Source organism: Dermacentor andersoni, chromosome 6, assembly GCF_023375885.2.
Source record: "Dermacentor andersoni chromosome 6, qqDerAnde1_hic_scaffold, whole genome shotgun sequence".
Taxonomy (NCBI): Eukaryota; Metazoa; Arthropoda; class Arachnida; order Ixodida; family Ixodidae; genus Dermacentor; species Dermacentor andersoni.
The window spans coordinates 877,584-902,834 of record NC_092819.1 but is presented as its reverse complement, the minus strand read 5'-3'; the positions used below and the strand labels follow the sequence as shown (position 1 = coordinate 902,834).

Here is a 25,251-nt window from a genome sequence, read left to right as displayed (position 1 = left end):
GCATGTCCCGCGCTGTGTGATAACATTTGTTAGGCGGCGAAACGTGGTCGCCCGATAAAGATAAGTACACGTGTCAATATGGTGACTATCATTTACTTGTGTAAGGCCCGTTTACCCACTTTGGTGTGATAAAATATAGAGAAAAGTTTCACTAAGTGTCACACACGTACCCCTGTGCTGGTAAATCTTGTAGGGGATTAGTATCTCACTGGAGTACCGACCACCGCGGATTCGAACTTAGCAAGCCTCAGGGTGGTGTCTGCTGTCGCCTCAAGTAATCTAGCGCACCACTGTGCGTGCGCTTAGCCTGCAAAAGAGGGGTACCAAGCGCGGCACACACACAAGAAAACACCGTTCCTGTAAGTTAACGAAAACATTTTTTTTTTTTTTTTTTTTTTGTCTTGGGCAACAGCCAACACTGCACTACACCCAGACCTGGGGCAGTATGGGAAGCAAAGAAGCTGCCGAACCAAGTGCAGAAACACAGAAACGAGTGTCGTTAGCACTTCACTGTGGGGAGGATGGCTCCCTGTGACACACCATTAGGGAAAATTGTCCCCGTCACTATGCTGCATACTCGCAATAATCAATGGGCCTCCTTGCAAGAGCTAGGGCAATCTTCATAGGCTTAGGCCTCCGATATCTGTGACTCGGTTGAGTGCGACTCGGATAAGTGAGATCACACATGAACACTAGGCACCGCTCTTCATCTTAGCGTTCAGAAAAGAAGCAACGCGAGGTAAGCGCTTTCTGTAGGTGCAAGGCACCGCAGACCAGCTCATGCCTGAGCGTGGCCCAAATAAAGGGATGACAAAACAAGTGGAAGAATGTGTACATACCGTGTGCTGTACTGGAGGGGTTTTCCTCGCATGCTTGCTCTGCCAATAGTGCCAGTCGTGCCACTGCTGGAAACCGGTCTGTGGCAAAAGCCACCCCCGAGGACCATCACAGGTGGAAATGTAGGGGCGTAGGGATGACAGAACAGGTGAATGCCTGCACGAAGGCACTGGCCGGAGCACACCTCCATCATAACATATTTTACAAGCGGCTTCCAGATGGCACTAGTTGTCCTGCCAGCGATGGTATTATCGTCATCATATCCCACACTCATCACTAACCAAACCACAACTTTGGTCGCTGACTGATGAACGGTGCTGGTAAGGCTTAGGTGGCGAGTGGCAAGCCGTTGTGTGAAGTGTAAAGTTTGTCCTTAAAATGTTTACTAGTAAATCACACTGGTGATGAGGTGTTAGATCAAGTGCACAGGCTCGACTAATGCTGAAGTTTGGGCCCACGAGCAATCAGCCGGCAACTACTGTGAGTGCCTACCAAGTTTGTGCGTGTGCTTACTGGATGGAATGGCATAAGCTTGCGTGTGGGCATAAAGCCAATGAATCTCGAAACAGCTTTTGTGCAGCACAACCTAAACTGACAGTGTTGCAAAATTTAGGCCACACGCATGGTAACGACGACGCACATGATGGGTGAATGTGAAACACACCCATGGCCTCGGTCATCCTAAAATGTCAAGTAAATTTTATTTTACTGGAACACAGCATTGAGCAAACATCTGCAAACAAATTTGCCACTTTGCTGACATTTCAAAGAACAATACATCAAAATTAGCCTTTCTGGACTGGCCGATTATTCAGACATTTTGCAGAATTGTGCATGTGCAAAAAATTTGTCAGCAACTGTAAATGTGTTCATAGTCCACCACCAGTTGTGTTATTTTGCATAGCGGTATGCGTGCAGTTCAAGGTTTCAATGAGTAGCCATAACCCTTGCCTTGTGTCAAACCTGCACCCAGTAAACATCCTAATAATTTTGAGGGCTTTACACAAGTAAATACAGTATTTGGCAAGTTAAGAACTGGTTCGCTGTAAGTGGGCTAGGCTCAGAATGATTACTGTAGACATATGCTATTGGTTGCAAATTAATAATCGCTTCCATCTCATAAGTGTTGTGGACAGCTCTTCAAAGTTTAAACCGTTTTGTCTGAGTACTTCCTTCAATGCAGTCTTCACTGAATGAATCAGCCTTTCAGAATCCACCTCACCAGGGTGCTTGTTCTGGAACGAACTGTCGTTGTACATTCTGGTTTGAAAAGTTTGCTTGAATTTCTTCTTTCATTGCTGCCCACAGTCTTGATATCCTTCGGAGCCTTCTAGAATAAACTGCCATTGTTCGAGCACAAAACATTGCACGATTTTCTTGTGACAAATTTATTGAAGACAAGCATAAACTGTTCTGGCTGGAGATCACTGACATGTTCCAGATGAATTGCTCGGACTACGGCTCAAGTGAACATCAGTATGTATGACTTGAGCACATTTCCGTTTGCATTGTGGTAGAGAGACCCAGCAAAGTTAACTCCTGATATATCAAAGGGCGGTGATGCTTGGATCCAGTGAGCTGTAATAGGAGCAATGGGCCGAATATCACGAACATACAGTGACAATGATGTGACAATGACAATGATGTTTATTTGAATCAGTACATCAGTACATGACGCGAGGGGCGTGCGGAAAAAGCTGCCACATGGACAGCTTGACGAAGCCGCAGGCCCCCGCAGTACTATGGTATAGTGCCTTTTCAATAACTAGCCTCAATATTATTATCGAGTAGTTCTCTCTGAGTTCAGCTAAAACTGAATTAACACGGCAAGCTGGGTGAGTTGGTGATTGAACATGTTCCTATGGGTGGGCAGCGCAACCCGGATGAAAGACGAGAGGAAGTACACAATACGAGCGTAGACTAACAACTGGTTTATTTTTTCAAACAAAGGACTAAAATATACAGAAAATGTAAACACATGTAAAGTGACGCTTACAAGGGTGAAAGGGTATTAGCCTATCTTGCCTTTCAAAAACTGAGTTTCTTTAACCTGCAGAGTGATAGAAGTCTAGCTGACGCATGGGCCTGAGTTTACATGCATGAAGTAGGCTTCCACAATCTCGCGGTTGATTTGATTCATATTTTTATACAATATTTCAGTTTGTTCAAACATAGGTTCGCATAAGCAAACTCTACAATGCACGGCCAGATTAGAACTTGCTGCATTCCTGATCGCACCTTGTTAAGGCAGCGTCCCGTCTTCCCAAAGTACTTTTTGCCGCACGAAAGTGGAATGACGACCACTCCCACCGAGCTTGCCACAAGCTGCCCCGAGTGTTTGATGCGGCACATAGCCTTGGACACCTGTTTAGGTCTATTGACAAGATTGCAAATCCTGTTTAACGAGTTCTTTGCTGAAAAGACGACTAACACCATATTTCATGGCTGTCTTTTTTAACCATCTTTTTTTCCATCTGATGTACATAAGGGATGACTGCATACTTTTTAACTTTTTCGATCTGTGTTTGGAGTGCTTCCTCTTTTTTTTATTTTCTTTACTAGCCCTTCACATATTGGCACGATAATAGATTTTAGATAACCGCCCTTCTCTAGATGATTAAGCTGTATTGAAAAGCTCAGATTGGCGAGGTGGTGGCACGACTTTCTAAGTGTGGAACCTAAACACATCCTAGCACTTCCTCTTTTCACTAGTTTTGAGTGTGCCAACACGTAGTTTAGAATTCATTTGCTTGTCCTGGGGTTATATTGCCAACAAATATGTTGCGCTGTTAATCTTAACTGCAAATCCAAAAATTGAATTTCAATATTAATCAGCAGTTCATGAGTAAATCTGAGACCCGTTCCTTCTTTATCAAAGGCTGCGAGAATAACTCCAATATCTTTGGAACTGTTTTGAGAGCGGATACCTACCAAGTAGTTGTCAACAAACCTGAAGCACTTGATCAATGTTCCTACCAAGACGCTTTTGAGTGCCCGGTCAACAGTGCCGAGAAAGATCTCGCTAAGAATTGGTGCGACCTGAGAGCCAATGCATACCCCCTGCTTCGGAATCATAATTTCATTATCCCAGATAACGAATATGGAATTTAAATAAAAAACCAAGAGTTAGAGAAAAGACTGAACCAGGACACCATTCTCACTCCTAAACTTTAACTCGTCGTATTCCATAATGCTATCTTTGATTGTCTTGATCAGCTGATTTCTAGAAAGGGAATAATATAAATCTGTGATGTCGATGCTGAATGTTTTGCATGCCGGATACACCCCTTCTTGTAAAAACCTAACGACATCTTCAGCGTTTTTACTTTGAATGGGTCTTCTACCTGGAGCCTTGTTTATAAGTTCTTCTGAAGATAACCAGAGGCTACGTGTTGCCATGTGTTTCTCTCAGACACTATTGTGCGTAAAGGTTTCTCAGCTTTATGTGTTTTTATCGTAAAGAAAACCTTAAGGTTCAACACCTGACTTTTGTTCACTGTACTAGATAGACGCTGAAAGTTCAATTCCAGTAACAATTTCTTTGCTTGATATTTGACTTTCTTAGGTTCAATTTGCACCTTCTTGAAGTTTTTTGTTAAAGCGGTTGAGGCTTTCTCAGAAAACTGCCCTTCCTTTAGGAGGACGAAGTACCCTTCTTTATCAGCGGTCAGTGCTTTCACTTCATTTTCTCTTAAAAAAGGTACAAGGGGTTGAATCTCTTGCACTCTGCCGTTCTGGTTTCCTTGATATCTGACTAACATTTCAACGCTCTCAGAAATGCACCTGAATTTTTCATCTTCTTCTACATGCTTAGACACTGATCTAACGGCGGCTATCTTATTGGCAGAGTCTAGGCACGGCTCTAGGCAGAACTTTGGGCCTAATTCAAGAATGTTCATGTGCTTATCTGGAATGGCAATATCAGTCAGGTTCAGCACTTTGGTTGTGGGTTTTGGTTTGTTCTCCTTGGGGGGTAGGGTGCACCGGACGTTGTTCCAGAGGAATTCCAGCGATGACTGGCTTGACCTAGACCACTTGTGGTATCGAAGGCACTCTCGTTGTCTTCCTTTCATAAAACTGTACACGGACTTGAGGCAATCTCTCAGCAACCTAGCCGGGCTCATCCATTTGGACCACATTTGGATCCATATGCATCAGGATTAGCTTCACTGAGGATATTTATGACTGTGTGCACATTCGCATCTTTAAGCTAATAACCAAAGTACCATGGCACTGCAATTTGACATATACAGCAAGGTCCGCTTGTCCTCATCATCTGTTCTCTGAGCAAAAGATCTGGCAAGTTTTCGTGTACCAGATACTTTTCCACTAACACCTTTTGCATTTGCAACTTGAATATCAGTGTAACGATTGCTGTGAGGCCAAATGGATCATACACAAGGAAAGCAAAACTTATTAAGAGACCCCTCTTTGTGTTCTTTAGCTCTGTTTAAGGACTCCAGAATTTTTATAGTAGACGCCATTAGGTTTTCCATTTTGAGGTCGCACGAAAGACTCAAAGTGTTTTGTCTTTTTCTACACCAAACTTTTTTAGTGATCTCACGTGAGTTTGATTTGCATTGTGTAGTCTCTGTAGTCCATGCAAGTCGTCTGATGAATTTACCTTGCCATGGTTCATAAATGTGCTCATCATCATCATCATCAGCCTGGTTACGCCAACTGCAGGGCAAAGGCCTCTCCCATACTTTTCCAACTGCCCCGGTCATGTACTAATTGTGGCCATGTTGACCCTCCAAACTTCCTAATCTCATCTGCCCACCTAACTTTCTGTCACCCCCTGCTACGCTTCCCTTCCCTCGGAATCCAGTCCGTAACCCTTAATGACCATCGGTTATCTTCCGTCCTCATTACATGTCCTGCCCATGCCCATTTCTTTTTCTTGATTTCAACTAAGATGTCATTAACTCACGTTTGTTCCCTCACCCAATCTGCTCTTTTCTTATCCCTTAACGTTACACCCATCATTCTTCTTTCCATAGCTCGTTGCGTCGTCCTCAATTTAAGTAGAACCCTTTTCGTAAGCCTCCAGGTTTCTGCCCCGTAGGTGAGTACTGGTAAGACACAGCTATTATACACTTTAAATGTGCTCATATGGTCCTTAATTATCAACAAGCTCTGTCTGTATTTTCCTTTAGTAGTTGAAGTGCTGTCGCATAGTTTTCGTTGGTCATTGGTAACCCGCAGACCACATTTTCAATTCATCTGGACAAGTAGCTACATAGGCACTTTACCTTATCAACGTTTACTAAAGACTTCTTTGAATGGATTTAGGATTCAAATTGATCCAAAAATGCTGGCCATTCTATAATATCTCCATAAAACTATTGGGCTTCTGCCTTAAGTAGTCTCACTTGAGCTCTTCCCAGCATTTGCGCAGGGCATCTATATTAGTATATCAACATACTGGACAGAAGCTCTGACAAGTGAAGTTCGGCTCAAGACTTGGTTAGAACTATAGAATTCTACACACTGGTCAGTGCTTGTCAACTCCCCATTGAGATTTTCATCAGCTACATATTCGTCTATCTGGCTGTCCAGGTCGTAGAGCACAGTACCTTCAACAGATTGAGTTCGTCAGTCAACTCAGCGACTGGGATTGTAGTGTTCAATAGCACTTTCATGTCATTGATAATTCATCTTGGAAAAGCTTGAATGGTGCCATGCTTTCGTTCCAATTGTTCCAGGTTGCATGGGCAGAGTGTAGCACCGAACAGCTGGTCCTCTGCTGTGTTGTGACGTTGATCCATTGTGGCCACCTCTTCAGCCAGCTTGCATCATCAGCAGAGGTCTTCAACTGTAGACAGAATCCGTCCTACTCATGGCATCAAGTTGTTGGAGGTCAAGAAGTGAAAAGGTTAGAGTAAGCTAAGAAAGAAGATAGTTCAAGAAACTTCTGTCCCATCAGCACTGCTCCTCCTGCGTGTTTCTCTCCTCTCTCAGCTTGGTGGCAAGATTTGCGACAAGGGAACGTTACACATAGAAAAAAAAACTGGGAAATGGCTGAGAGCTTTCACTGTAGTTGTTGCGACAGTAATAGTTGGGCATAAAAAGACGTTTATTGCACAAGCAAGACCGTATTTATCGTCCGAACCAAAAATGAGGGAAAGAAGAAGGAAACGATAGCATGTATCGCGTTTGTCATCATCTTTCATCACAACATTTCTTCTCCCTTAAGAAGAGAAGCAATCGGGCAGTCTTCTTTTGTCATCACATTCTTTGTCCTTTAACTCTTTCTATACAATGCACATTGGGCATCATTAGCCTGCTAACGATGATATGAAATGCCGCTTTCGAGACTTTCCGCACCACTCACAGACACACTGCACCATCAGACAGGAAGTAAGAGACGTATATTTTTGTTTTCCAGTCAGCTTGCATTTTTCCTGCTTAACGGTGATTTTTTAACACGCTTCGAAGCCTCACAATCATCATAGCAGAAAGAAAGAATGGCCACCTCCTATAAACAGCGCATGCACGTTCTTCAACAGATCACAGATCTCACAATTCCACTACATCTGTGGCTGATTTTATCGATGGATCAAGCAGCAGTGAGTTTAAGGATGATGCCTTTTTCATCTGACTTTGAATCGAAGCGCAACAATGATGCAAATTAGCCTGGAACATTGGCGGTTGCAGCCCAGTTAGTTCGCTTGTTGCTTCGGCCTGTCTATTGTCGTTTAGAGTGCTTGATTTGTGTTCTCAATGTTATTTATTTCACTGACAGAGTATCCACACCATATCCCTCATCGTTTGCTTCAAGCACTAGATGTTTTCCGTTTGTTTTTCACAGTGTAGGTAGTCGCCACGATCTCCAAAAGCACTAACAAATGTGCCTGGTTCATGATTCTGGAGAAACCAACCTACAGTGAAGAAGACGGGTCCAGGAAGGAGGTCACTCCTGCAGAGATTGATATTTATAGGCGTTCTTCTATACACGGGAGTGGTCGAGCTGCCGGGCCTACCCCTTTATTGGAGCACGTCAAGCTTGTTTTCTAGTCTGATTCTACCAAAACTAATGCCAAAAAGATGTTTCTGGGCACTGTTGGGGATGCTGCACGTATCCTGACCTATACATTGATGTACGACACACTGGAACGAAATTGGACAAAATTTCGTGGTTGCTACAGCACATGAATGCGCGATGAGCAGAGTTTTTCCAGCCACACCAGGAATTTTCTGTTGATAAATGGGTGGTGAAATCAGAGGAGCGCTCCGGAATTTGGCAAGATATTCGAGATAAAGTGACTGAATGGGGCTTCAAATTGATGGTGCTCGCATACCCTAAAACAGGATATAGAGTTAAATTCTTTGTATACACTGGCAAATGTGAAAAGCCTAGTTTTAATCACTTGGCCTATGATGTTGTAGCACATCTTTGCGATTTCTACCTTGACCACAGATACTGCATCTATATGAATAGCTTCTACACATCAACCTCACTGTTTTGGCACTAGCTTGAATGAAAGACACTGGCATGTGGGAAGACACGTAAAGACCGCCGTGGATTCTCGATGGAACTGAAAGAGACCAGTTGGGAAAAGAAGGCCACGTGAGGAGATGTGCGCTGTCTCCGGGACAGTGGTATCCTTTACCTCCAATGAAAAGATTAATGGGTGGTGCACATGGTGGGCATTGCACCTATGGCAAACCAGCATGTGCTTGCCAAATGACAAGGAAAAAAAAATATCGAAAATGGCAGCAAATTTCTATAAAAGAACCAATGCTGGTTGATGAATACAATGCAGAAATGCTTGGCCTTACAAGTCAGACCATTTGATTGGTTCGTACAATATGCTACAGAAATCTATTGAGTTGTGGAAAATCCTTTTTTTCCGTTGTATTGACATTGCTTGTGTCAATAGCTTTATCATTTTTGAGGCACACAGGAAGCTACATCCTGAAATCGCCGAGCTCAAAATAATTGCCCACTGTGACCAGCTGACGTTCGGAACGGAGCTATTGAAGCAGTTACTTGAACTTGAGGATACACCACCAGTTCGCTCACCCCCACCATCTGAAGCTATTGAGCACCAGCCTGCCAAGATGTAGACCTATAGAAACTGTAAGAAGTGCTACCAAGATAGAAAAATCCAGCAGAAAACAAGAGTTTAGTGCAAGACATGCAACATTCCGCTATGCTTTACATCAAGGAACTGCTTTGCCGCATGGCACACCCAACTGTAGTGCTTGTAATTTTTGTTGTGGGAGACCTAGTCAATGAAAAATTTCTATTTTTTCAAAGATAGTGCCCATTAGATGGCACTACATTTTTTTATGTTTCAGAATTTTTGTAACATTTTTTTGTAGATACAAGCCTGTCTTTACAAATTTTGTTCAGTTTTATCCAACAATCCTAATTCTGGCAATTTATACCTCCTTCTTTTACATAGATCTCATTAACAAAACATTTGTGCATGAAAAGGGCATTTATTCTGCTTTTTGTTTATGTATAACATAAAATATTGAGTGCAGTAGTTCCTCCAGAAAAAGAAATCTGGCTTAACATACAAAAAACACGTACAGTGGAATCTTGATAAACGGGAATCGCTTAAACGGAATGGCCTCTTAAACAGTACACCATCCTCATGGTTAGTAGGTTTTGTATTCATGCAATTGTGTTCAGCTTTGTCTCTCAGTAAATTTAACTCCTGATAAATGGAACCAATTTCCCTGGTCCCTTGAGGTTCCGTTTAAAGAGAGTCCACTGTATTTTCCCCATGGTAGGAAAAGAAATGGTTAAGAAGAGAAATGATTGAGCAGTCTTTTGGCATGCATTGATCTAAGCACAGGTGTCACCTGGTCAGCTTTGGTGCCCTCCATAGCCTCAATCTAATATGGGGAAGCTCTGGCTGACTTGATGGCTATTCTGGGGGCACTGGCTATGGCTCTAGAAATCGCAGATTGACATGGTCCAGGGGCCAGTTGTGTACAGCCCCATCCAAATCTTCAGCCTTGACCATTCGTGCGACTTCCCTTTCAAGCACCTTGGCCAGTGTGCAAGAGTTGCTCCACCTGTAGTCGTGTATTCATATAGAATCTTCCACTTGAAACAACCTTGATGCATGCAGGAAATCCACTGGACTGGCAATAAGTGGCAATAACACTAAAGCATTGTCGATTCATCTGCATAGCTCATGTCCCATTAATAATATAGCTGGAGTTCTTCCGCAGGCCAAGGGAGTCCTCCGGTAGGTGTGGAGTATCCTGGCCAGATGCAACAGCATGAAACCGTCATTGTTCCTTTTTAGACCTTCTTTTATTGTACATTCCCAATCAGTACTTCTTTATTTATTTATTTACAATACCCCTAAAGGCCCTCGAAGGAGGGTATTACATAGGGGGGGGGGGGGGTGCTACATGAAAAGCAAGTGTACATTCAGGTACAGCATACATAAAAAGAAAAACATTTACAAGACGTTTTTTTGTTTTCGTTCAACAAGTCAGTGTAGTCAACATAAGGAACCCCCAAAAAAAAAAAGACACATTACATAAAAACGTCAGGAGCAAGCAGCACATCACAAAGCATAAAAATTATCCGGGAAACACACTTAATAAGGAAACAACATTTTAGCAGCTTCTCACAGTAGTGCAAATTGTTTCCTTAAATTTGGCTATGTCAGTTTCCATGGCTATGTATGAGGGTAAATCGTTCCAATCGATGATAGTGCGTGGTACGAAGGATTGAGCGAAAGTTAATGACCGACACACGACACAAAATGCGTTTCACTTTGTTAGGGTGATCGCGGCGAGGAAAGATAATCGGCGGTGACTGAAAGAAATCATCACGAAGGGAGGAATGGTGGAAAATTTTATGAAATAGTGATAAGCGGGAATGTTATCAACGAAGGCTCAAGGATTGCAAACCGGCACGATTTTTTAAAGATGTAACGCTGGTGAATGTAGAATAATCTGAAAAAATAAATCGAGCAGCACGGTTCTGCAGGGCTTCAAGGTTAGAGGCTAGATATACCTGATGGGGATCCCAAATTGCCGCAGCATATTCAATTTTCGGGCGAATGATTGTGGTATATGCCTGTTTTCGTACGAGTGGTGGCGCTTGCTTGAAGGTTCGTTTAAGTATTCCAAGAGTACGGTTAGCAGCTGCCAGGGTTAAATTTATATGGTGATGCCACGTTAGGTCAGACTGGAAATGAAGGCCAAGATATTTGTAGGAAGTGGAAGACTCAATCGTGCTGTTATTAATGAAGTAAGTGTTTTCAATTCGAGACTTTCGGCTGTTAAATGTCATGAACTTGGTTTTAGAGATATTAAGCGACATTAGCCATTTGGAGCACCATAAGGCAATTGCATCAAGGTCAGATTGCAAGCATTGGCGATCGATATCAGAGGAAATTGTGCGGTAAATTACGACATCATCGGCAAAGAGACGAACCCGGGACGTTACGCAAGAAGGAAGATCGTTAATATATATTAAGAAAAGTAAAGGACCTAGCACGCTGCCCTGGGGGACACCGGAAGTAACGTGGGCAAAAGAAGAATTGTAGTTGTTAGCGGAAGTGTACCGGAGCCTGGAGGAAAGAAAATCTTTAACCCATGCGAGGACGTTAGGGTGTATGTTAAGGCATGCAAGTTTGAGAAGTAATCTGTGGTGCGGAACGCAATCAAAAGCTTTGGAGAAATCAAGGAAAACTGCATCTACTTGTAAACCAGCGTCAATGGATGAGTGTAAGTCATGAACAAAACCTGCAAGTTATGTTTCACGTACAAGAGTAGCCCTTGCGGAAACCGTGTTGATACTGGTATATTATGTTGTGGCTTTCTAAGTATTTGGCAGTTTGGGAGTGAATGACGTGTTCCATGACCTTGCATATGGTACTTGTTAGCGAAATAGGTCTGTAGTTGCATGGTGAAGAACGGTCGCCTGACTTGAAAAAGGGTGCTACCTTGGCTATTCGCCAATCATCGGGGATAGTGCCTGTCGCGAGAGATTGTGAAAAAAGGGCAGTCAGAATACTACAGATGCCATGGCGTGTATTTTTCAGTATAGTGTTATTGATACCATTATGATCACATGTAGAAGAAATTTTCAGTTTACTTAAAAGGGAAATTATGCCCGCTTCGGTTACATCAATTTCTGGCATGTCAATGTCAGATATACAATCCTTCATAGGTGCGGTAGTAATGTCCTCGCAGGTAAAAACAGCCGTGAATGTCTCATTTAGAAGTTCTGCGCATTGTGATTCCGGAAGTGAAATGTTGTTGCTATCATGAAGAGTGATACCAGGATGTTGTTTGGGATTCACGATGCGCCAGAATCTTCGAGGGTTATTTTTAAGCATGGATGTTAGGTTATGGCAAAAGAAATGACGGCGTGTGGTTTTAAGTAATGTTTGGTATTCTTTATCGCAGGCTTTGTAACGCAGCCAAGAAACCGACGTAACGATTTTATCGACCTGTCTGTAGAGTCGCTGTTTTTTTTATTGTTTAAACGCCGAAGCTGTTGTGTGCGCCAGGGAGTAGTACGGTTGCTTTTTATTGTAATGGTAGGTATGAATTTTTCTATTAGTTCTTTGAGGAAGTTTTTAAACAGAAGCCAATTTTCTTCTACCGTGAATGATAGGTGCCTGTCAATAAAGTGCTCTGAAAAATTCGATAATTCGGAATTCATATTAGTAAAGTTGGCTCTGTTGTAGCATCTGATTTTTTTGTTGGTGGCTTGTCGCGTGCTAAACGGGCGTGTGAGGTTGCCGGTGATAATGGCGTGGTCAGAAAGGCCATCTAAGTGGGTGATATCAGAGCAAAGGTCAGGATTGTTTGTAAGGATGAGGTCAAGAATATTTGCAGAGGTTGCCGAGTGTCGCGTAGGTTGATCTATTACTTGTGTTAGCGAGTGGTCAAGGCAAGTGGTAAGAAATTCGTTCGCTTCGGTATCTTTGCACATAACTGTGAGCGTTGACCAGTCTATTGAAGGAAAGTTGAAGTCGCCGAAAATAATTAATACCGAGCTGGGAAATCGGATTTCTTAGTCGCCATGTAGCTTAAACCTTCTTTCACTAATACAAGCTTCCAGTAGCTACATTATTGGGTTAAAGTGTCAGCTTTAAGTTCATTTGGTGCTTTTCTATGCCACATGTGGAGGTAAAATACATCTGTACAGCATGTCACTTTCACCCAAACTGCTATGAAGGCTTTGTGGGAATCGCTACAGGAAAGTGAAGAAAGATAAAAAGACAGTAGTAGGTGGATCAAGGAAAAGGCTGTGTCGTATAGAGTATGGGGTACATCAACAAAGGTGGACAGTATATTGCAGTAGCTAGGGTAGTGCAAACGTGTCCACAGATTGTAAAGGAGGAGGCACAGAAATAAACTTCATGAAACAAAAGAAGAGAACACCAGCCATAGTCATCTCCTCTTTTTCGGCTTGCACCAGCTCCTTAGTCCAGGGCACCTATGGACTTAGCTGCATGTCAGGCCTGCCAGACCAGTTGTTTCTGGTTATGCGGGTCCAAACTGGACAGCACAGATTGTGAATATGCGGGGATGCACAGCAAGGTGACTAGGTGCAGTTGAAGATGCTTGGCCTATAACATCATGTGGGCACACAGCCTGGGGGATGCGCTTAGTAAGTATGACATGCATCTAAGATGGGTTGTGCTCTCTAAAAAGAGCTGCAGCTTAGAAAGTCATTCTCAAGCCAAGAAGGCTGCCGCAGAATTCGCTTGTCATGCTCACCCTTGTTATATGTGCACCAGGACTTGCATAAATCTGCTCTTTGAAAGACCTATGAATAGTCATGTAAGCACAGTGACAAATCACTTGATGCTGTTATTTTTCATACTAAAATGGAATGGCACTTTCCAGCTGGACAATCAGCTGCCTGATGCAGTCTTCCCCACTGTCTTGCACCGGTCTTTGGCCCCTACAAGACCTCGCTGCTCAGCCCAGCCCATGCTGGAAGCTGCCTTGCTGCTGCGCTGCACCTGCCAGCTGAACACCATCAAGTACGTTGGTGGATGCATTGTCGGATGCCACAGCACTTCTTTTCCGTGACTGTTTCTGCAGGTACCTGAAGCTTCTGCTGCAGGAGGTGCACATCAAACTGGACAAGGGCTTCCTCCTTTCCGTCTACGATGCCTTAAGTGGGATGCTGGCTAGACAAGATGAGGTACTTATTGATTTGGTCAACTCTGGTGCAGAGCTTTTAATTCCACTGGTTTTGCATTTTGTATGCAGAAAATGAATCTCAAGTCCGATATGAAGTTGATTTATGCACCTCTGCACCCTTTTAAGCCAGACCTCGTAAGTAAATGCTTCATTTTTATAATGATGTATGACAGTGAAATTGTGTTTTCTATAAGTGTAACAAAATAAAAGCAGGGTTGTTTAGGCTCTTTGTAAGTGTCTAGTAATGGATTGAAGTGGCAAGCTAGGTGAGTTGTTGGGTTAGCATCATCCCAATATGGTCACTGTACTTGCAATTAGAGGTTTTATTTCTCTGATGAGATACAGTAAAAGCTTAGAATTCCGCAGGGATGCTACAAAAATTCTAATTATACATAATTTGAACTAATGAAAGTCGGAGAAAGAAATTGCTCGTTTAAGGTGCATATGTAGTCCGACATAGTGTGAGTGCGTACGTGCACGCGCTGTGTCACATTGGCGAGAACAACGTCTATATTTCGAAGCACTGGCGCAGCCAACGTAACCGGACGCAGCCTGATGTACCTGATGTTGAGCTGGCTCTTCGTCCATTCGCATGTTTGTCACGCTGACTGTGCCAACGTACAATGCATGGCATGGAAAAAAAAAGGTGTCCACACTGCTTCGCCGACGATCGCCGGCAGCTGTTCAAAGCGGTGCACGGGTTAGGGATCATTCTGCGTATGCTCCGAAGAGAACAGCCGACGGAATGCGCGTCAAAGTCTAGAGGGGACGGCATTTCAGCTGGCACAGCGCAAGTACCATAGCGTGACTGCCTGCACGCGACACGTGTCGACACTTGCCGCAGTCACAACAGCCATGTTCTAAAAGGCACTCTCGAAACGCATCACAACCTGCTGCGACGGTGGTCTCAGTTGTACTTTCCTAGATGCACTGGCTGCACGCTGCTGAGTTCCTCTATGGGCTACCATTTTTCTCTATGGGGCTACCTTCAATGGTCAGACTGCACAACAATCGGCTCAGCCGTCAGCGCCACCGTGTCAGTTCCACAAAACACCGAGGCGGCCACTGCTATGGAGGCATGCTTTTGCAGTGCTCGTTTGAAAAGTGTCAGTCATTCTAAATTGCGGTTTTAAGGCAATCGAAGACATCGAGGCCCATTTTGGATCGCCGACGCTTGAGAAAGGACATCAAATTTACAACCAGAACCATGTACCTCATGTCAAGAAGTAATCAGCACGGACATTGCAGCGAGGTGCTTAAATTAAATTATGGGATTTTAGGTGCCAGAGCCACAATCTGATTATGAGGCACGCCGTAGTGGGGGACTCCGGATTAATTTGGAGCACCTGGGGTTCTTTAACGTGGACCTAAATCTAAGTACATGAGTGTTTTCGCATTTCGCCCCCATCGAAATTTGGCCGCCGAGGCCGGGATTCGATCCCGCAACCTCGTGTTTAGCAGCCCATCGCCATAGCCACTAAGCAACCACCGCAGGTCGCGAAGTGTTTGTAACAACAAAGCAAGCATGCTTACGACGTCGAACTCAAAGTAAATTAACAAATCAATATTTTATGCCACTTAAGTGAGCAAATACGGCCGTGGACATTTTTCAACTGTCATCTGTAGCTTCATTACTTGGAGCGTGTCTTGCACCTCGCAATTGTAGAAATTTCGGTGAATTGGCAGGCAAGTGCTTTTTTCTCTGTTGACAAAGTGCCTCGAGCATATTCTAGTATTGCCACTCGAGCTCGAATGTGAGAGGGCATTACCACTGAAGCATAATAGAAAGCAACCAGCTGAGGCTAAAGTACATGAAGACTGAACAAATGTGTGCTAGCACGCGCGAGAGAAATGCTAATACTTGACGTGTGCTGCAGTGTACTCCAACCTTAGTTCTGTTGTCCCAAGCGCAAGAAAACATCAGTATGAATGAGCCCGATTCCAGCAGTTGTGTCTTAATCTTGGCGCAGGAAGAAGCACAGTGTGTACAGGGTTCCAGCACGGAGTGCTTACGAAGCTAGATTTGACATGTAACAACCACTGCACGTGTGTTTTGGAGCAAGACAAGCTAAACAAATATCTAAACTAATTTTCAATATTGGGAATCAATTCACCCATTTTTATGCAGTTGACGCTTTATTGTGTGTTTTCACAGTTGCTGCTGCTGGTTTTTTATTTATTTATTTATTCTTTTTCTTGTTTTTGCATTTACCTTAGTTCAGAAATTCGTAAGACCAACACGAACCGCGACAATCCATTTCAGCCGCTGGATTGCTTCCACCAGTTTTGAAGGGAAGTGGTAGAATTCAATGCCGACATCCCCTTTGTATATGTTGCAACTGCCACATCTTGAAATAATATTGTCATGAAAAGACAATTTAAAATGTACCCGGCGTCGGAGAGACAGACAGTTATACAAGATGGCGTGCAAAAAACTCAAGCCGGCGTCCTCAGCCTCCACTTCTTCAGTGCCCGCCTCTTGCAGAGCGCGCATTCCAGTCACTTCTTTTTCAGTTCCGGCTCGTGACACCTAGTGCCAATATGTTAAAACATAAATGCAGTGATTATGAGCAGATTAGCAGTAATAATAATAATAATAATAAGAGCCAATAAAGTGCGTAGAATGACCTAATTCATGCTTATATATATGTATAAAATAAGCACGATAGATGCGCAAGAAAAAAATAGGCACTTTGCCTGGAAATGTTTTGTCTAATTATTACCATTATTTTTCTGAAACAAACTGTTCTTTGCAATGCTTTGCTTCTGCACATGTTGAAAATGTGGTGTCTCAAATGCTCACAAAAGCACTGATCACCCATGGTTTATTGAGCTGCAGGGCCACGTCAGCCGTTACTTTGCGTAATCTAGCACACCGTTGTACTCGCACACGGGCTCAGCTACCAAAGGGTGCGGCAATGCAATAAGCACAATATTGCCCGACAGAAGCAGAGACAAGTTCAGTGGCCTCTGTTGACACCCAACACTGCACAAACATCCACAGTATGGCCACACGCAGGCACTGGGCACCGCTCTTCAACTTAAAGGGCCCCCACAACATTTTTTTGGGCCGCAATGTTAGCTCTAGATCTATTCTCACCATGTCAAAGAACAGAGAACAAAAGGAATTATGATAATTAATGCACACAAACCCAAGTTATCAGTAAGAAATTTAAAAATGCATGCATAATGAGAGTTACCCTCAACTAACCATGGAGGCTAGGGGCATACCTAGCTTCTATGGTTACACCAGCTTCTGGAGATAATAAACCCTTTTTTGTTGAGAATAAGGATTTGCTGATAATTTCATGCCAAATGGGCCGAAATCTGGTGGTGCATGATGCTGCTTGTAACTATCTGAATCAGCAGTTCAAGACCCCCGCGAGCGGTCAGCTACTTGGCATTGCACCACACCTACCGTTCTGCTTAGTCAGCGATTACAGACCACCTGCCACCTGGTATCGCACTCTGCCAGTGCTGCTGCTGGTTACTGCACTCTCCTGCGTGTGCACTGCACCTTGGTCGAAGAAGTGGGGCAGTTGCAGCACGCTGTGCTTTCTAGCTCTGCGGCACATGCACAGTCAAGGAATTGTATTTTAGAATGACTCATTTATTTTTCATTCCTTTTGGCCTTTGCTATTCAGTCTGACAATGCTGTGACAGATGTCGGAGCCACTACCCCGCAATCCCATGGTCTCCGCTTTCAAGCTCCCGGAGTGCTGGTCGTTAGATTCAGAACTTTGGTTCATTACCATCGAATCCTTGTTCCGTCATCACCACCTCAGTTTGCAGTTGAGCATGTTCGACCACGTCTTGGAGCACTTCCACCTACTACTGCTGCAATTGTTTGCGATGTGTTATGCTCCCCACCCGTCAACCGCCCCTATGACCACCTTAAGGCAACGCTTATCCAGTACACCACTGAAATGGAGCAGCATCGATTACACCAACTTCTTACACTGGAAGAGCTCGGCGACCGCAAACCTATCAACTTAATGCGTCGCGTGCAAGCTTTGGCTGAAGGCCTGGCTCCTTCAACTGACAGCGCACTTCTCTGGGAACTTTTCCTACGGCGCCTTCCACCGCAGGTGCGCATGATCCTGATTGCGCCTTCATTCTCGACATTGGAATCTCTGGCCCAGTTGGCCGACAAAATTATGGATGTCAATTTTTCGTTCGTGGTCACAGTTCATTGCCCTCCTGACCCTCCGTCCCACAGTGCAGCCGTTGGCCACAGCTATGCACGTCTCCTTGAAGCTAATGAGGAACTCGCACAGCAAGTAGCCCGACTGACAGCTGAGGTCTCTGTCATCCGAACATGCCGGCTGCGTTCCTCGTCACGACCTCACTGTCCCAGACCCAGTCACTCTGGACGCCATTCTCCTCTTCACATTATGCTTAGCTGGTACCACCGTCTCTATGACTCTCGTACAAACCAGTGCCACCAGCCCTGCTCCTATGCAGGAAGCGGTTGGGCCGAATCCTGATGGCGACCACTGTTCCCAGCCCCAGATCCAGTCGCCTTTTTCATGTCACCCACCATGCCATCAAAGTCCGCTATCTTGTCGATACTGACACTGAGATTTGCATCCTTCCTTTTACGTTGGCTTAGTGCCGCCATCCTCTCGACTCACCCACCATACCTGCTGACATTTCTGACTACGCCTACTGTCTACACAGCACTATGTGTACTGTCGTTCCCTCCCGACAATGATGTTCTTTCCGGTGTGCATACATAAACACTGACCTTGAGAATTGCACACACGCCTTTGTGCGCCACGACACTCTGAATCCTCTCTTACGGCCCCCGTATGATGTTCCGTTCAATGTATTCAAGCGTGCGCCTGAACACTTTCTATTGCTCATCAACGGCCGGGAAGATATGGTCCTGTCAACCATCTGAAACCTGCCTACTTAAACTCTGAAGCTTTAGCCGCTTCTGCTGTCACAATCCCTCCTGACCAAGCCAGTTCTACTCGCCGCATGCATTTCACACCACCTCCATCCGCTCTTCACCATTCGTCCAGCTCACGGCTTCCTCGCTAGAAGGGGGGCCTTGTAGTGCACTACTACGTGCCACAATAATCCAGTCACAAAAAGACGACGAAGACATGCCCAGCACACTGACGGTGCGTGAGCAGTGAAATCGGTGGAATCAGGCTTCCACCTGATTGAGGGGGCTCTACTAAAATATAATTTGTGGATGCCAGGCACCAGGGTCTGTCTGGTTTTTCTTCACCCACAGTATCTTGTTAGTAAGCGCTTATAAACAAATTGCAAGTAGGTTGGGCCATAATAACAAGGTTATGAGCACCAGCGTATACAGTGGAGATTGCACCGGGAGCAATGCATTGATGGAGCTCACAGCATTCAAGATATGCGTCTGTTGCATCACACGGAGCCGTAAATCTTGGATGTCATGGCTGACCACGCTGAGTGCCCGCAGCTGGCACTCACAAATTAAAAACAAAAGTGTAAAAAGATACAGGTACTCGTCCTGAGCAAAAAAAAAAAAAATGAAAGGAAAAGAAAAGTCACAGTTTTGGCAGAAAGGCAGAGCATTGATGATAGCAAGACAAGGTAAGGTTTGTAGTTTTGTCGGTACCATGCATACTCAGGCAAACGTTAATGTACTTTACTCAATGACCATGAACTTTCAGTCACAACATGTGCAAGTGCTTCACAGCATGTTTTGGAAATTTGAGATTATGCTACCGCCAACACTAGATGCGTGGTAAGAACAAAATGCGTGTGAAGGCACCAACCATTTTGACTTTACCTTTGTACTTACCATGGAGAGAGTGCATGTGTGAAAGGAGGAGACGCGCACATTAATGCCCGCCTCTCCAGCCCGCATCGTGTGCTTGGCACGTTACCATGCATTCACTCTCTCCCCATCCCTCTTGAGCAGAAGGCATCGTCAGGTCTCACTTTGCTCCGAGTGCTGCAAGCTGCTGCATGCCCCGCTGCCTCTGCAGGTTGTTTATCAATGCAACAAATGGCACAGCAGTGTTTCCTGCCTACCGCGTACTGGCATGCGTGCTTTGATAGCAGTTTTGCTGTTCAAACTTTTCGTGAAAAAAGGTGTTTGAAATAACTTTTGCCTCGACCGACATATTTAGTTTTTTGCTAGTTGAACTAGCCATACAGGCTCCAAGTTCATGCTTGAGATGGCCGAAAACTACATTAAATTGTGAAAGAAAATACACGGTTTTCCGTGCAACTAAGATGGGGAAATGAGAATAATTTGTTACATTGCAAATTTCCTTACATTGAGGTTCGTTATATCAAGGTTTGCCTGTAATTGGGTGTTACGGTATCAATTACAGTTGTGTTAATGTTTAATAGGAGATGATAAACACCAGAAAGAAATATCTCAATTTTAATGGGAAGCAAGCTAGCATACTGTTGATAGAACACATGGGGTTTGTGCTAGGCAAAGAAAGGCAAAAAAAAGTTATTGAGATTCAGGAATCGCGAAAGCATCAGAGTAGAGAACGAATGAAACTGATTTAGGAGGAGTCGGGCTTAGTGTTTTGTTGAATTTGGATGGATTTTTCTTTCTAAAAGTTGTTGCTTAAGTATTATGGTTCTGAACTTGATGCATCTTACTCTTGAGCATGGCCCTATCTAAAGTTAGTACAGAAACCTGGCCATTATACCAGTAACTGTAGCTGCTCTGCAGGCTTTTTACATGGCAAGTTTCATGACGTCCCTGATATAACTGTGAATTTAAAGTGATGCTTCGTGCACATTTTTTTGTGCTAATCGACAGCACCATCACAACCTTTTGACTAGCAATTCAACATTTAAAAGACCAACGACCACTCAGAAACTTGTTGAAATTCCATTGGCGTAGCGCATTTAAGGCAGGACAAAAAGACACAGAAACACACACACACACAGTGCTCTGGCTCTTTGTCCCGTATTAAGATGCACCACACCAATGGCATTTAATATGACACACCAACAAGTGCTATGTGCAACCATAGTCCATTTCTATGTTTATGTCCTCTTCTTTCTGAATTGTAGGCAGGCCCCTTCTAGTGGCAAGCACCAGCCTGCTTTTTCTTTCTTCTCTTTCAAGTGTGTGTGTGTGTGTGTTGTCACACTAAATAATAATAATTAGAGAGTTTTAGAATAGGGGCCCCAATAGTTTGGGGCCCCAAACAGCTTTGCGGGTGTTAGCGTTGGGGCACGTAGGAGTGAAGAGTTTTAGAATAGGGTTTTACGTTTGCGGATAGCGTCTTGCGCTGACAGCGCCACTATACGGCATCAAAGAAAAGCTATTAGAAATAATTAAATAAAATATACCATTTTATGATAGGAATAATCATTTTCACTTGCGTGTATTTGCATTTAATTACAATTTAGAGGTTATTCTGCAAGCAGCAAATAATTAGCTGCGCTTAGTTTTAAGCAAACCAACTTTACTAGCCTTCACCAGCCAAGCTTAGCCGTGTTAGGCTTACGAGCCATAAAATCCACAATCGAATTCAAAATCAGCGGCGTCTAATGAGTCAATCTTCAAAACACACGCTAGTTGGGAGAAAGCGATAACCGCAGTCACTTCTCCTAGCTTGCGAACTTCACGCGTTACCGCGAATCGAACCCAGTTTTGTGCTAGGTTAGAGCCGTCGCTTTGATGGGTGCCGCCATGTTTGCCGACGCAAAGCTTTTGGGGACGCTATTTGGGCTCCCGCTAAATTGGTGAAATAGCGTTCCCCATGCAAAACCCAAACACAGTTTGCGTCGTGCGCATGCGCAGTGGCTTCGACGCTATTTCTTTGGGGCCCCTATTCTAAAACTCTCTAATATCTCAGTATAAGTGTTAGAAGAGCTTCTTGACTACGTCTTCCTTGACATAGCCTAACACACCAGGAACTAACGTGTGACTGCTGAACAGTGCCATTTATGCACAGCAGTTTGAGTTTTATAAACATGGTGCTACTGATGGCATGTGTGATGTTCCTCATCAAGTTAGACAAAATTAGCGAAAGAGATGAGATGACAACCAGTTGAGTACTAGGCCTTGGCGAATAAAATGTGAGCCTTAGAGCTTTACATTTGGTGCAAACTTATGCTCACTTTTGTGCATAAGAATCTTCTGTAGGCCTTGACCGGCTCAGCTATGCATTTTGTCTTTTCGCAACAGGACACTGCACGCACCCAGCGAACTGTGTTTGAATTTGTCCACCTGTCACCTGTAAAGGTAAGCTGCCGCCATGGGAGGAGGATGGAGGGTGTGTCAATAGCAGCTTTGCTTTCAGATCCACCTGAGCTTCAGCCCGCGAGGCACCGTGTACAAGGCAGCTCCTGATGGAGTTGGCCTGTCGCAGGACATCCTGGATGTCTTCCTCAACTCCATTGGAGCCACTCTGAGTGAAATCAAGGATGTTGAGCTCAGGTGAGGTCCAAGTGTTTCTTGCCAGACTGAAACGATCTTTGCAAGAAAGCAATGTTACTCACTGCTTTTTCATCTTTTTTCATATTACTGGGTATTACAAAAGGATTGTTTGTTGACTCAGTACCAGACCGCAACTATCGGTCGCTAGCATCCGATGAAGCAGCACGTGTTAGGCCTAGTGACATAGTGTGACTGCAATGAAAATTCATCACTGGCCAGTGTGGTGGCGGACAGCCAGCTATCGTGGGAAGGTTGCTGCTGCTGTATTCATCTTTGTAGTCATCAATGGCAATTGGTCCCATGGTCATGTGCACTGACACCTGCTTGTGTACTGTGTGGGAGATACGGGGTTCTCCTCCGTACTCTTGGGACAAAGGAACGACAGTACACAGTAGTGCAAACAATCACAAGGGCATTTATTGCACCTTTCATAGATCAATGCCTGCTAGCCGAGTTGCTATCCCCAAAACATGCCGATGGGCGCGCGACAAATCTAGAAGTCCGACTCACCGCGAGCGAGCGAATATGTTCGCCCCATGCTGGATCCCAACGCCTGGTCGTCCGCGTGTTCGGTCACGCCAACGGAGGCGCGCTCGAAGGCAGCTACGCGAGGCGGTCTCGCAGAAGCATGGGTCGCCGCGCGCGCGTGGGACGTCCACGCCGTGCGCCCGACCCGCCGGGCAAGAGCGTCGCTCCACCCGCGGCACGGCACGTCCGTGCTGCTTGCTGTCTCCAACCCAAGAGGCCAAGCGCCTTCCCTTTCGGCGCCCGAGTAACCCCGCCGCGACAGTCGCGCCATCTCTCGCACCGCGCTTGTACCACGCCGCGGGCGCCAGGCCACGCGAGCCGTGCGGGAAAACAGCATATCAGGGGATGCGCTATGCGGGAAAAACATCAGGGGACGCGCGAGAGTCGCGCATCCCCACATCCCCCCAACCTTAAATCACTTCTTATTCCGGCGAAACATGTCACACGGTCTAACATTAACCCGTGCTTCGCGAACAAGGTGGTACATGCAACAGTGGCCGCGCCGGGGAAATGTCCACACGCTGTCCGTAACATGCGAGCCGACTGTCCTTGGGGTACACCGCTGGCGTCCGCCGGTCACAGCAGCAGCTTTGCAGACTCGACGGCATCATTCCAGGCCAGGACTCCGGAGACGACGACGCAGTAGTCGGTACGAGCAAGCGTCGCTCGCGCCGACGCGCCCTGCTGGCAAGAGCCGCCGTAGCTGTCGGTGACCGCTGGCTCCTTTGTCCGCCGCCGAGGGTTGTTGTGAGCTGGATGCAGGAGGCCGCCGAAGTCGCTGCGCCGAACTGGCCACAGCATCACCATCGCCCGGGGTGACTCGATCGTAGTCCGGGGCAGCAGCGCAGACGATGTGCAGGTGACAGCAAGCCAGGGGTGACTCCAATCACGCTGCGTAAACTCAACACACTCGGCAAACACTACAGTAGTGCAAGGGAGAGGAATTCTGCATGCGCATCGCCCACGTGGTACGATGTTCAACTCGGCTAGCAAAAGATCGGGCAGCTACTCAGATGCTAAGTTCACGTGAACGAAGCTCGCTTCCTTGAGCCGAACGAGTAATTTCAATTCGTGCGAGGCTAACTAGAATGAGGGAAGCAACTTGCAACACCTCAACGCCACGGTCCACCAGGTTGTGTCCCTCCACGTGCGACAGGCAGCTTCGTAAAGCCTTAGGCCTAAATCGTCGCTACCCTGACAACAACCGGCATCCAAAAACAACACCCAAAATGGGCGCAAAACAGGCAGCCGCGAGGAGACGTTAGCTCTGTGAGGTGGTCCTACTCCGCTCGGTGCACACAGCATCCGAGTTGACGGCGCCCACCGTCCCAGACGGTGTCGGAGCGCCCGGTGCCAGGCCGCAATACCAGTCAGCCCGTCGTGGCACCCGTGGCCCGCGGCCACCCGGCTCCCAGAGCCGCGACTTCATCCGAGTCAGATAGAAGAAGCTATTTACATAAGAAATTCGGACCACCCACGAGGCTTCCGTACTCACTCGCTTCAGGCTTGCCACTGCTCCGCGGGCGCTCAGCCTCGCTCTCCCAGGATGCAGACCACGTGGCTCTCGTACCAACGAATGCCATTAAAAAAAACACTTGCGAAAAGGCTTAGCATGTTGACATGTTCAAACACACTACAGCCACCGTCGCCTCGCTCAAGAAAGCACGCCGCCGACGCTAGCGATCAAAATCCACGCTAGGACTACGCTTCGGTTCAAACAAAGGTCTCGAACGAAGCAAAACTGTTAACTCTATCGTCCGATGCCCCAAGAGGCCCCACGTTGGGCGCCAGATGTGGGAGATACGGGGTTCTCCTCCGTACTCTTGGGACAAAGGAACGACAGTACACAGTAGTGCAAACAATCACAAGGGCATTTATTGCACCTTTCATAGATCAATGCCTGCTAGCAGAGTTGCTATCCCCAAAACATGCCGATGGGCGCGCGACAAATCTAGAAGTCCGACTCACCGCGAGCGAGCGAATATGTTCGCCCCATGCTGGATCCCAACGCCTGGTCGTCCGCGTGTTCGGTCACGCCAACGGAGGCGCGCTCGAAGGCAGCTACGCGAGGCGGTCTCGCAGAAGCATGGGTCGCCGCGCGCGCGTGGGACGTCCACGCCGTGCGCCCGACCCGCCGGGCAAGAGCGTCGCTCCACCCGCGGCACGGCACGTCCGTGCTGCTTGCTGTCTCCAACCCAAGAGGCCAAGCGCCTTCCCTTTCGGCGCCCGAGTAACCCCGCCGCGACAGTCGCGCCATCTCTCGCACCGCGCTTGTACCACGCCGCGGGCGCCAGGCCACGCGAGCCGTGCGGGAAAACAGCATATCAGGGGAT

The 25,251-nt window shown here is 45.8% G+C and overlaps 1 protein-coding gene across 2 annotated transcripts in view; it reads left to right on the top strand.

Annotated features, from left to right (window-relative positions):
- LOC126521192 (intermembrane lipid transfer protein VPS13A-like) overlaps positions 1 to 25,251 on the top strand; it is an 820,642-nt gene that overhangs the window by 629,412 nt on the left and 165,979 nt on the right. For both annotated transcript variants that reach the window (XM_050169804.3, XM_055065737.2), the window contains 5 exons: positions 13,681 to 13,820; positions 13,882 to 13,984; positions 14,053 to 14,118; positions 22,139 to 22,195; positions 22,254 to 22,390. In XM_050169804.3, the coding sequence (XP_050025761.2) occupies positions 13,681 to 13,820; positions 13,882 to 13,984; positions 14,053 to 14,118; positions 22,139 to 22,195; positions 22,254 to 22,390 (503 nt within the window). The remainder of the gene's footprint in view (positions 1 to 13,680; positions 13,821 to 13,881; positions 13,985 to 14,052; positions 14,119 to 22,138; positions 22,196 to 22,253; positions 22,391 to 25,251) is intronic.